Source organism: Accipiter gentilis, chromosome 17 (assembly GCF_929443795.1).
Source record: "Accipiter gentilis chromosome 17, bAccGen1.1, whole genome shotgun sequence".
Lineage (NCBI taxonomy): Eukaryota > Metazoa > Chordata > Aves > Accipitriformes > Accipitridae > Astur > Astur gentilis.
This window is the reverse complement of record NC_064896.1, coordinates 27,746,729-27,760,394: the sequence shown is the minus strand read 5'-3', so window position 1 is coordinate 27,760,394 and position 13,666 is coordinate 27,746,729. Positions and strand designations below refer to the sequence as shown.

Below are 13,666 nucleotides of genomic sequence, written 5' to 3'. Positions count from 1 at the left end.
TCAACCATATAGTTTTCATTCCAGTTCACTAATCACGTTTATTAAACGTAGGCTAAAGAAGGAGCCAGCCTTGCAGCTGTTGAAATATCAAAACTGAAGACCAAGGTTGATGATTTGGAGAAGGCATTGCATCAGACAAAAGCCTTCCAAGCAGAAACTGAGAGAGAGATTGCATCATACCAGAATGAGCTTGCTGGATTAAGGTATAAATGTTAAAATGAAATAGTACATGTGGCTCTTGTTTAGAATTCTTCAGTGCTTCACAACCTGACATAAAGCTGCCACAAAACCAAAATTATGGATAGTTTAGCAGGAAGTAGGATAAGAATATTTCTGTAATGTGCAAAATCAACTTCCGCAGCGTTGCCTTTGTTTGCGGTTATCCTTGTACCTTTGTGTAATGGTCTCTTGGTTTATGTGAAGTTTCAAACAGTCTTAATTGAATGTTTTGTGTTCTGTTGGTGACTTGGATATATGGAACTACAGTTTAAGGATCTTATTTCAGTACTTGGTGTCATGCTCTCTTCTTAGAGTAACAATTGATATGGCTGATTTCCCCCTCCGGTCTCTTTTTTTAAAAGATGTCTGAGGTGTTTCATATTTGGCCCAACTACATACTGAAAATTATATTAATTTCACATTTGTGTATGATTTTTGTAGATTCAAGAGTCCACTTCAGCACTGTTCACATCTTGCATTATCTGTGATGAATGAATAATGTGACATCTTGGGCCTAGTTCTGTGAATGCCTCCTAAGGTCTGCTTCAAAGAAGGCTGTAGGCATTTTTAAGTGGCACTCAGTGGAGGCAGATCAAGATTTGGTCATCTTAGACTGCTGTTCTTATTCAAGCTTTTCAGCTTGTGCAGATGATTGAAGTGTGAAAGCATGCTATGGTCAGTTCAGTGAAGATAATTTTCTTTGAATTTGAGGCCAGTAGGCAGTATCCTAGCGCCTTACTGCATTTTATTGTCTGTAGTGCAATTTCTAGATCTCTACTTACAGTCTGTGTAAGATAATATCTGTTTTATGCTAGAAGCTTTTGGGGGACGGGGTGTAGATCAAAAGGCCAGCCCCACATTTATCTTTGCAAATGTGAGAAAGTTAGCATGAAATAGTCAAACCTCATTCTAACGTGTAGACTTAACCAGTGAACAGCGTGAATAGTCTTTTTCCATTTTTTTTCCCCAAACTTTAAAACCAGAAATTGAATTCAAAAGGGTTTAAATTACTTTTATGCCCTTTGTGCTATTGCCTGTGTGAGACAGCAGTTTCTGGAGATGTGGCATATCTGTTTATTTCAGTCTTCTATGTCTAGGGTATTCCTTTTCAAACTTGTGTACTTGCAGTAGGGTAGACTGACTGTCATGAGCAGTGCTCTACACAACTGTGACCTGGAGTTGCTTTGCTGCGCAACCTTATTCTTTAGGTAGCTGAAGTATTTATTGCATTAACAGATGTTAGTATCTTTACAGCCAGTGAACTTCTCTCATCTCCAAGCCAACGAAGCAAATGTGATGTTATCACTTTACAAGCTTTATTTTCTGATTATTTTTTCTAGCAGATGTCTTTAAACTGAAGTATGTATTGAGAATGTTCATATAGTGCTCCATATTTGCATATAACTGTTCAAAACTTACCATTATTTATTTCAGAAATAGCAGTAAGTACAGTTTTATCCTTTTCATTGACTTGTATGTAGTATGTCATCATTTAACGTCTAGTCTAATAATGTTTTATGTTCAGAATGGAAAAAAACCTCCTCCTCTCAGAGTCCCAGGCACTGCGAAATCAATGTCAAATCACAGTTGCTGAGAAAGACCGACAAATTGCAGAACTACAGAAGCTGCAACAAGACATGATTGTTAAGAAATCAGTCTCCGCTGGCAGCAATTACCCAGTCAAGGTAAAGAAATGAAATGTAGCAGGAGGCACAAATCTACTTCCATTGGTTTATTGTATTAAATTTGCAGCCTGCTTCCGAAAAGAGAACTATACAGCATATGGTAGTGAATCATAGAAGGCTGAGTACATTACCTGTATGTCAGGTTGCCTGGGGTCAAATCAGCAAGTTACAACTATTCCAAGCAAATGAGTTGCAATGGTTAAAAACACTTTTTAATGGAGTCTGCTATGTTGATCAACTTCTTTTAAACAAAGAAAAATCATGAGTCTATGATACGTTGATAAAATAACAGAGGAAACTCGCTGATGTGGTGTATTTTAATGGTTAAAAACATAGAAAGCACCTTCATAAAAAATGAAACGGCTGTGAAGCAAAAGGTGAAGGTTATGAACCAATAAAGGCTACCGATTCTTAGTCAAAAAGGAATTACAATTTGCTGTCGTTACATTGTAAATTATTTGCTTGTTGCTGAGTTGCTAATGTTAGTAGATTACTTAAGTAATCTTATAAATTACTGGTTTAGGTTAGTTAAATCCAGAATATAATACAAAGAAGTTAAAAAAAAAAAAAAAAGGTTCAAAGGTTCAACCGCAGAACGGGTGCTGATAAATAGAGACACATATTGGAAAGGGAAAAAAGAACTAGTGCAATTTACAGGTTTCTCAGTTAATTCTTTCAAATCAAGAAGAGGATAGGGAACTTTCAGGCAACTCGGGGAGGAATTCTCTTGTAGTAGCGGAGATAAAAACATTATGTCTGTATGTGGGAATATGATTCTGGCTTCCTGTGACAATTTTGTATCTATCATGAGTCTTTTACTGTTCACACTGTTATAACACCAGTGTCGTTACTTGTTCCTATAGCACACTTGTTCAAAAGAGAATAGGATGCTGTACTATTACTTGTGGGATGCCAACAACGTATTTATTGTCACAGGGTCCTTGCATGCCGATTGACTTAATCACTTGCCAGACAGCCCGTACTACAGCTGTGTTCTACCTATTTCTTTTTCTTTCAATAGGTAATACCAAGTTGGATCTGTCTTCCCCAGTTCAGTGATTATTACACTAAGTATAGAAGCATCATAATTTTTTGAGACATGAACCTTCTTTTAAAATCCAGGTTTAGAGTTGGCTAGCTGATGCAAATATTATTGGAGGAACAGATAGACAAAGTGACTTGCATATATCTTTAGAAAACCAGTCTAAGTAAGTTATTTGGATGTTGAAGAAATGGTAGGAAAAGTGGCACAGAAAACATAATTCTTCCATGTAAATAATTTGTAATACACTTCACCTCAGCTTCACTGAACTATTGCATCGATACAAAAAGAAGTTTCAAAGGAGGGAGGTGGGAAGCATGATATAGAAAAACTTCTAAGAAGAAAATTCAGTAAAGATTGGGATTGTTTATATTGAGAAGGAAATAAATGAGAGTAAAAAAACCCAACCGAATAGTACTGTGGGATGTAAGTGAAATGAGAATCTACACTCTCACTTCTTATAGACCCAGAATAGGGACATTCGGTTACAAATACAAAAACAGTAAAAGGATGTGCTCTTTCAGGTAATGTGAACATTTTCTCAGACATTATAGCTGCAATCCATTATCAGGGACACAGTTTTTAAGAGGATCAAAAAAGAACTTGGTAGTTTACATTGACAACAGTTTTCAGAATTTGTATACTTGTTGCTGATAAATTTTAAAGGTCTAATGAAGTTCATTCTTCAGAGCATAAATCAGTCTCTAATTACTGTAGATTAGAATAGGACCTAATTGGCGGGAGAAGGGAGAGATGTGTTCTTGCCCTTTCCCTGAAGCAGCTGGAGTTGGCTTCTGCCAGGAACAAAACACTGGATTTAGAAAGGCAACAGCTGAGACCTAGTCTGGCAATTGCTGTCTTTTGTAGACTATCATTAAAGGTTCAAGGAAAGTGTTATTTTAGAACAGTATTCTTATTTGCCTTTTCTGTGCCAAAGGAAGTAAACCATATTCCTTTTAATTCATTAAAAACAACTTTTTAGTTGGTCAAGTTTGTGTCTCGTATGCTGTTCATTCTCTGTGATATAAATCACAAATAAAAGCTATTGAACAGTAATGTCTGTTGGGTTATGGAATATTTTATGTGGTAGAAGTCTTTATTTCATGATTGTATAGGAAAATAGATTCCATAAAGCATTAGAGATGGCACATTTCCCTCCATTATTGAAGATTAACATCAAAATGTTGATCTGCCAGAGATGAAGGCCAAAGCTGTGAATCAGTGATTAAAAATTAAGTTGAATTGCCTTTTCATGGTAGTATTTTATTGTTTTTTAAATTTAAGTATTTAGGTTGAAAACAGTAAATAGAAGATTTTATATATATAGTCTCTTGCAAATGTGATATTAACTTGTGAGAAGGAAATGATCTTGTGAAAAGGAAGTTACTATATAGTCCATATGTATATTTAGTGTTGGAGTTGTGTATTATTTAGACAAATCCTATACCACTTACCCTGAATATGCTAATATTTTTTAAGGTTTTAGAAACTGCCTCCCTCGCTGGAAGTGCAGACACGCCAGAGGAAATCAAACATGTCTTAGCTGAGAAGAATCAGCTTCAACATGAACTGCAGCGCTGTCTTCAGGAGATGCACCAGAAGGATCTGCATTTTCAGCAGATTAATTCAAAGGTAACTTAGAACGACAGCTGTAATCCTAAATAGCTCATGTGAATCTGAGCTGGTATCAACATAGAAATATTGCTCAATTGGCGGTGTCTTGTATAGTTGAAAGTTAGAGTGCTTTAAAACTTAGATTCTTCAAAACAGCCCTGTTGACTCAGACTAGAAATTACAAATTAAATGTCAGTATTATCTTTCTGTCAGGCTTTCCTGACTTGTTATTTGACTGAGAGGGGTTTATTTGAATCTACATTCTGAAGAGATTGATGGGGCACTGCTGAACTTCTACTCAAAGTAAAATATTTTTCATTATGGACAGAAACAGATATCTGTCTTAGCTGAAACAAGGTTTTAGCTATCTCATACCAAATTTTAAATACCTCGAAAATGTTGCCTTTACAATTTCTTGATGAACCCTTTTGTGGCTGTTAAGATGGTAAGTGTGTGTGTGTCTGCATGCACCTGTGTGTTTGTGTTCAGTTTTGTTCACAGAAGTTTGTAAATGTTCCTGGAAATTCCCTTAACCTCTCTTAGTGTGGCCTGGTGTTCAAAGCAAATTAGGTTTATGTTACCTTTCATCTGTCATTGTGTCTGTTTTCACTCCTTCACCCTGATATTTTATAAACCTTAAACAGTTTTAACCAAACTTTGAAACAGGTGTAGAAATCTCAAGTTCCTACAAGTGAAGATGAGTGTTTGGGTAGTGGGTGGAGACCCCAATGGACTGCCTGGTGAACATGTTTGTGCTGTCAGGCTTATTTGGCTATATGCATTGTCCTGAAGTAGCAACTACATTTACTGTCTTTTGCCAGGTGGTGATATCATAGGAAACGCAGGGAGGAAGGCACTGGGGTTTAAAACCCTGAGTTTCTGGTTTGGGCATATTGATGACAGGGGAAATCAATCCTCAGGTTTCATTATTTCCACTGCTCATAAAACAGCTAGTTAAATCTTACCAAACTGTGACCTTGCCAAAAAGTTGCAATTTTGAAACTAGTGCTTAGTTGTTTTCAACAGCAGGTCTCAAATCTGTAGTAATTTCTTGGAGGAGATAATTCCTAATTTTTATTTATTTAAATGTTAATTTCTTTCAGGTTGTGCAGTCAGCAGAAGAGAATGCTGTCTTGTCTGCCCAGTTGAAGACTCTTTCGCAGACTCTAAGGGATAACCAGCTTCGTTATACTGACTTGCAAAATCGTTATTTAAGACTGGAGAGGGAATGTCAGACAATGCAAGTGACATCTTTCCAAGGCACTGTTCAGGTAAACAAATACATGGAAATTATTTTAGTTTGTTGTTGGTTTTTTTTCTTCTGTGCTTAGAGTTTTCTGGTTTTCATGCTGAAATGATTCAGCATTTTCGCTAGCCTACGATGTGCTGAAGATAACTGTCTTTATTGTTGTAAAGCTGTTTTTATTTGACTTTTTATTTAAGGAAGCTGTTTATATATGCTTTTTTTGTTTTGAATTATCATCCTTTTTGAATTGATCTACAGCTGGCAGAGATAATTGGATGATTGCTAATCACTGGATCAACAAAGTTTAGTGATAATTTCACATCAGTCGTGAATCATTTTGCAAGATGTTGGAGTAATATTTTTCAGAAGTGAGATCTATATCACCAGTTCAGCATTTCAGTACCCTTTGCCAACCACTCATGCTCATACATAAGCTTATTCCTTTGTGATCTCTTAATTTTTAAAACGTTTTCCTGTGCTGCCTTGGTTATTCAGTAACAATCAGTTAATATAATACCCTAAAATATTGTAGGGATACATATATAAAAAACCTGTCATTCTTCCATAAACAGAAATAAATAAGGGGAACCGTAAACTAAAGAGTAAATGAATAGCTGCGTTACCTATGAAACTACAGTCAGTGCTATATTACTATGTGCATGTGTAGATGCATTTCTTTCACTTCAGACATCGTTCAGAGGTTGCTGTGTTGTGCAGTGTACATGGATCCTTCAAGTTCTGCAGCACGCACAGGCAGTGTTCTTCATCAACTTTCTGTTAGAAAACAGGTTTGGAAAATTGCCGCTCCGGAAATTAAAAGATTAAATGGCACAAAGCGTGGTTTGTTCCACTGCTTTGTGATTCTTATGGCTTCTTTAATTGAAATAAAGATTTTTAGCAACTAGAAAAATGGTGACTGGCTATTCTTCCCCTTTAATGTTTTCTAGGACGAAACTAGAGCAGAAGTTCCCCCTGGAGCGCCACAGGAAAGATCTGCGATTATTGTTGAAATAGACAATATGGAGCTAAATGAACTCAGAAAAAGGTCAGGACTGGGAGCATGTATTAGCAATATTGTTTTCCTGACAGCTGTGTTGTAAGTGTGAAAGTAATGCTTTTCTATCCTTAGAGGCATTTTAGGGAAAAAGGGAAAGAAGCGGAATTACAGTGGATTAAATGAATCGTAGTCATATTCTTGAATTGTTATTTTCTGGTGATATTTGTGGTTTGTTTTTGTAAAGATATATACTTACTGGTGACTTTATTTCAATATCTAATCGAAAGCATCTCGTTATAATTAAGTCTTTATCACAAAAAAAGAACATTCCATAATAAAAAAGAAAAAGGAAGTAATTCTTTAAGTACATAAAATACTGATTTCAGATTTCATTTTGTCATAGGCTTGCAGAGACTGAGCAACAATACGATTCAGTGCAGCAGGCGCTCTCACAGCTGACAGAAACACTGTCAGAAGAGAAGAGGAGGAGAGAAGCTGCAGAAGAGGCTCTTGGACTCTCTGAGGAGCGAATTAACAGGTAAAATACTCCTGTATGTAAAACAGGGGGGATTTTTTCTTTTGAAAGAAAAGTGTCTGTAAAACGTATTTCTTTTTCTTTTTTTATACTTTTGGAGTATGTGACAGTTAGATTGCTGCATTAAACCATTATGTGGGTATGAAATAAGTTGCGTGTTCACAGAGTCAAAGCCATCTTTTGCTTCTGCTTGCCCTTGGACAAATGCATGGTGACGTTTTCATTTACGCTATGCCTGGAGTAAATGCAAAGTGGACTATGGAACAGGAAAAAGGAGAGTCAGGTTTTTTTGCTTGCCTTTTATTTTTAGTGAGATTAGTGATAGGTTTTCCTATGGGTGTTAGATTTCTGAGCAAATAATAGAACAAACAAGTAATAGAACCTGTTTGTGAGTCCATAGTACCTGAAGCATGGAAATGCACGTGTAACTGCATGAAAAAGCTAGGTTTAACTCTATGAATCAAGAAAACGTTATGAGCTTTGTCGTCCCGTCCCCGTCCCCCCCCCCCCCCCCCTTATTTAATTTCTTGCTTTGGGTGGTGGACTCAGTAGTCAGTGGTATTTCTTTTTTTTCCAAGTTAGAAGAAAATCCCACATATAACAGGTTTAGCACAGCCACTGTTTAAATTTAAAATGCCATTATCCATCTGCCTACGTGAAGTGTCCATCACTACCATCATCTGAAAATGACTATTCAATCAGCTAGCAATGATGGGGGTTATTCTGAATAAATGAAACACCTTGAGAGTAGATTGTAAATGGGGACTGAAAAAGACCTGGCAGCATAAACTAAATCTTATTGCTTTTTGTGGGCACCTTTCCCCAGTAATGTTAGTATACAAAATAATGCTTATATGAATTCAGTACTTCAAAAGAGCAGATAATGCAGTACTCCATTATCTCCCTTTAATTTTTCTTCAGATTTGAAGTAAGCAGTTACAGGTCTGTACCTAGCGAATACACTGTTCAGATGGAAACTGAAGAGGAAAGGGAAGCCTTAATCATCAATCCTAGTGAACATGTTATTGTGCGAAAGGTCAGTAAACGAAAGCTTTTAAAACCCCTGAATCATAAGCTACTTAAAAGTGGTGTGCATATTGTATGCTGCTAGCTGGAGACTAGATTGAAGATGGCACAGCTCATTATCTCCTCCACGCTACCCCTTTCTTTTTTCTGTCTTCTCTCTGCTATACTTTTCTTTCAAGTGCTATTCATTCTTGGAGTGCAGATCTCCCTTCTGAGTGACTGGAAGTCACTGATTTTGGGTTGTCCTCTTTATGGGTAAACACTGGCATGAGCTACTTGTCTAATCCACCTTGTCTCTGAGAAGCTATGAAGTACTCTATTATTGTGTTAGGTATCGTGGGGATGGGTGGGCCATAGAGTCATCCGTTCAAAGTAGCAAACTACTGCTGAAACTACATTGTACTGAAAAAATGTCCTTAATTTCGTTCTGTTTGCGTTGTGGATGGTGAGTAAAATACAGGCAGCTGCATAAACCATGCCACAGAACACATTACATATGTCCAAATCAAAATGTGAGTAATCATATTTATATTACACGTGTCCATTAAATAAAACGTATATGCATATAATTATGCACTTTCATTTCTAGTATGTATACATAATGACATAATACACAAATACCTTGTATCCATTCCTCTCCCCTTTTATTAATGATGTTTTCTTTGGCCTTTAAATCATTTATGTTTACAGCCTGTGCTGTGGCATCCATTGCTGCGTCAGAGGCAAAAGGTTTATAATGCCTCAGAAATCTAAGTTGCAGTACAGCTTCTTCTGACTTGTATTCATGACTACTTATTTGATGTTTTTTGTTTCCTAACCAGATGAAAGGAGGAGCCCTTTCCTTCCGAAGATGGCTTCGAGGGCGAAGTCTTTACTGTTCTAAGCTGCTGACCTCCAGAGCAAAATCCCGCTATTTATTCCTCACATACCTAGTTACACTACATCTTGTTGTTTTACTGTGCCTCACTGGTGTTCTCTGAATACACTGCATTTTCTGGGTAAATTATTTCTCTGTAGGTAATGGTGTGCCAATTCAAGATAATAGATTTTTCACATGCTGCTGTTAAGCTATGCACTGGACACAGTTGTATATATTCTTGTTACACTACACAAATCTTGAGCTTCTTAAAGGAAATTTGTGTATATCACAGTTGCTCCAAAGTTGACTTGAATTGCTCTTGAACAGTGGAATATTATATTTGCTAAGGAGAAAATATTCCCCTCTGCCCTATAAAGAAACTGCTGCATACAAGTTATTTAATATTGTTTGTGAGTACATAATGATTGATTACTACTGAATGGGTTGTAAATGCTATCTTTTCTATATAAATTTTATTTTAAGAGTTAAACTATAAATTTTAAAGGAATATTCAGCTATTACTGTTTATTGGCTTCTTGATTATAACAAGAAGTTTTACAGAGTGCAATAAAGGAAAAACTACTGGATTTTTGATTTATTTTTTTTTGTTTGTTTGCTTCGGTTTTTTTCGATGAAAGTGAAAGAATTAAGAAGGTTGTTCTTTGGCCATACAGTTTGTAATGGCTATCACAAGGTGCAGAGTTACGTAGGTGGTAATTAGGTAAGCTGATGATTAAAGATTCAGTGAAGATTCAGAACTAAGATGACATGAAGAAATGTCTTCAACTTGTTATATTCCTTTACTGTTGCTTAAAGGTGCAATTGTTGTAACTTTTCTCGTGGTGGTTTTTTGTTTGTTTGTTTGTTTTAAATTCACTTGCACTTCTTGTGGTGGATTTAGTTACTGCCTGTCTTTGGGGCAAAATGTTACTGCTCAACACATGAAATTCAAGCTTATAAAGACACAACCTTACGTATTTTACATGTTCAGGCTTCAAGGTACAAATGAATAAAGGGTACATTTTTCAACTAAGAGGCTGTAAGAAGCAGGATTTGCATTCAGTTTCTGTAGACATGTAATAGTGTTATGCGTTGCATATTAATACATTCATGCTTTGTTACAATGTTCTCTGAAACTGCACAACTATTTCTCTGATTCAAAAAAATAGCTTATTTGTGAAGACTGGCCACTGGAAGCTGGAAGGTTGTTTTTACACCCTGTATTGTTGTTTGTTGGTGTTTGTTCTCTCTGCGTTTCCACTCACACCTGTATAAAATGGAGATACAATCAAAAGAAGCCGAGTCTAAAGGAGTAGACATAAAGTCACAAAAAAGAAGTAGCTGTTTGATTTCCTGTTTGCTAGATTAAAATCCTAAAAATCCTGTGGCAAAAGGAAAACCTAATGTGTGTGGAGATGGGAGGATTCCATCAGTTTTGCTGATGGGCAGATACAAGGTTGATTTTAAAGAGATGTCAGTGAATTATCTGCTTAAAGTCCAAGGATTCTTGCATGTGAGGTCTACTGTGCAGTTGCGTGATAGGTAAGAAAGAAGGGATTGGTAGGCATTTACGTTTGCAGAGTTAACATTTACCAAATTGTATCCGATGTTCTGCATCACTTGTTTTTGTCGTGTGGGATAGGAAATACTGCCAGCCGTAGTTACCGCTGTAGGGAAATCCTGTAAACTTTCTTCTTTTGATGGTTCTTTCATCTTTCTTGGTCTAGTAAAGGTCTGAATTTCTATATAAATCCAATATATTCCAATATAACTGGTGTCTTTTTTTGTAAAATGGTAATGGCTCATCTCTTTTGAATGGCTGATTGCTGACTCAGTCCCTGTTTTTGGCCATAGTGTCACCCAAGTACCAAGATAAGTCAGCTATTTTCAGTCTTTGCGCACACAACCAAACGCCAGGTACAGTTGAAACATGAGTACTGTATGGGGTAAGGCTTTTCCCTTTCTAGCTTGAAGATGGCTGTGAACAGAATGATAATGAGCTATTCTTAGCTAATTGTGTTATAATGAAGCAGAATGCTTTCCAACTACAACAGTGGACCTGCAGATCCTTCCAGACTTGCTCATCTAGTGTGAGGGATTTTTGTCTTGAGGTGAGAAAACAACCCTCTGTCATGAGGCACAGCAAGTTAGCGAGTGGGAAAGGATCCAGAGATGTTAGAAATTCTGCCCTAATTTATCCAGGACTTTGCGCTGTCACTGTGATAGGCACAAACTGAAAAAAAAAGTTTCCAAAAATGGCTTGACACGTGTGGATATTCTGTGAACTCTGTTCCAGAAGCCGATATAAATGTAATGGAAGGTGAGATCGTGTCATTTACGAAGAGGCTTTTACAAATCATCACCATTTCCTAGGTAAGTATTGCCCTGAGAGTTTTTTCTGGTTGCAGTTCATGATTTTAATGCTTTGCTTCATTTGGTCTTGGGGGATTTACACACTTCTTCCTGGATTTGGATGGTGTTTGCCTCAGGCTTTGAAGGAATTCCAGAGGGTCTCCTGGTGTAAGGTAATTCGGGTTTGACTGCGTGGTTGCCGGGAAATGTGCAGACGTTCCTCATCGCTGGAAGGATCGGTAGTGTGCAGTGAATCCTTGGTCTGTCTGAAACCTGGAAGAACACTTCAGTAGTGTTTGCGGTCTGGACATCAGGCTTTATGCAGAAACCAAAAGGAAGTTCGCTGTTAATTATATTTAATTTTGCACTGGGAATTGGAAAAATAAAAATTAAAAGCAAATTTAGGAAATGTACTTAGGAACTTCATCTGGTGAAAAGATTTCCAAATAGCTGCTTTGTGAAAATTATTATTAAACCTATAAATTCAGCAGCTGTAAAGCAATAACGTGACTCGATCAATGAAAATTTGAAGTAGGGCTCTTTGTTAGTTCATTCACTCGTAATTAAGTAATGACAAGCAAAGCAAAGTAATTATTTACTTTGAACAACTTCAGCCATTGATTTTATTAGTAAGTGTCAGTGGCTTCTGTGGAATCTAACCAATACCGAGTAAAAGTGTAAACAATTGCTGCCAGCACTTCAGAGTGTAACTTGCACAGATCAGCTGGGATTTTCCTGTGAATTTTGTTTCTCTGAATATGGCTGTGCTGACCTTAGTTTTACATGTAAAGCTATATGTGGAATGCTGTGTGTGTGAATGAATGGGAATATTATTTCTTACCATGGAGGATTAAACATGGTCCAGTCCAGCCTTCTTCAGAGCCAAGGAGCAATGCTGAGCTCACAGAGCTTTATAGCATTTCTCTACTTCAAATTTCTCTACTCCTAAATTCCAGTATCTCATCTGATGTCATTTCTGATGTATTTAAGAATTGCGTTTCCTTCTGGTTTACACTGATGGAGTCAGAGTCGGGGTGCGGTTCTGTAATGTTGGATGCTGCTGGTACATGGTTGGTTTATGGCATTCTAAAAGCCTTTTCCTGGGGGTTTCAGAAGAAAATAACAATTCGTGGCAACATGAATCAGTGTTCCAAAATACCAGGTACTGGAACTAATGGTTAAACTTTCCTATATTAAAGCTGTTAACAAATTCATGTGATAAAATTATTCTGCTTCCTTATGTGGAAAAGAATCTCCCAGTCACAGGCACATCAACAAGAATTAAAACAATTTTTCTTCCTTAAAGTCATATATTCAAATCCCACTTCTATTTCACCTGCGAGCGTTGGGATCAGTCATGTCATAGTCTTGCTTTTTAAAGCGTATGGGAAAGGATTGAACACTGGGAACTTCGCGCAACTCAGACTTTAAAACCCAAAACTGTTCCTGTTTGTAAATCTCCAGGGACTTTGGTATTCTTGCAGGGATGCCCTGAGATGCTTCAAACCCCACAAATAGGACAGCGTGAATTGGGACAGACCCTATTGCTGGTGGCTGTTTGGCCACCGCTCCTGGCCAGCCCGTGCGCGTAGCACTTAGGTGGAACTGTAATGCCATCAGAAGTCAAATACATTTTTGCATTAATCGCAAAAATGATCCTTAAAGCACTTTTGCATTGTTAGGGACAAGAACTTCGCTGGACAAGTGCTGGTTTTCATTCCTTTCCCTTTTCTGAAGTACCCTTCCTTACTGAGTGAAGTTGCCAGAGAAGGGAAAATAAAATCCTTCCCTCTTCTCGACTGCCTAAAGAGGCAATCCTACAGTCCTAAAAATAAACAAGGAATCCGAAACAGAAGTCTTGGTGAAATTCAGGCCCTCCCTCGGTGGGAGTTTTGCCATGAATTTCAATGAGTTCAGGGCTTTGATGTGTTGGCCAACTGCCGAAGTTGAGTTGTTCCTGGGCGGTGGTGCCAGCTGCCTCTTGTTCTATTTCCCAGAATAACCACTTCGATAAGGTATTTACCCCTTACAAATATGGAATAGGTGCTGTAACAAGCACTTCACATTAGAGAGGTGCTGTCATTTAAAAAC

General features: G+C 37.3%; 1 protein-coding gene across 6 annotated transcripts in view; it reads left to right on the top strand.

Annotated features, from left to right (window-relative positions):
• The window catches only part of LOC126046807 (golgin subfamily B member 1-like), a 47,258-nt gene extending 35,152 nt beyond the window's left edge, over nt 1-12,106 (top strand). For all 6 annotated transcript variants that reach the window (XM_049819638.1, XM_049819637.1, XM_049819636.1 and 3 more), the window contains 8 exons: nt 52-203; nt 1,745-1,904; nt 4,426-4,578; nt 5,664-5,831; nt 6,754-6,851; nt 7,207-7,341; nt 8,260-8,374; nt 9,186-12,106. In XM_049819638.1, the coding sequence (XP_049675595.1) occupies nt 52-203; nt 1,745-1,904; nt 4,426-4,578; nt 5,664-5,831; nt 6,754-6,851; nt 7,207-7,341; nt 8,260-8,374; nt 9,186-9,344 (1,140 nt within the window). In that variant the 3' untranslated portion in view covers nt 9,345-12,106. The remainder of the gene's footprint in view (nt 1-51; nt 204-1,744; nt 1,905-4,425; nt 4,579-5,663; nt 5,832-6,753; nt 6,852-7,206; nt 7,342-8,259; nt 8,375-9,185) is intronic.
• Nucleotides 12,107-13,666: the final 1,560 nt, after the last annotated feature.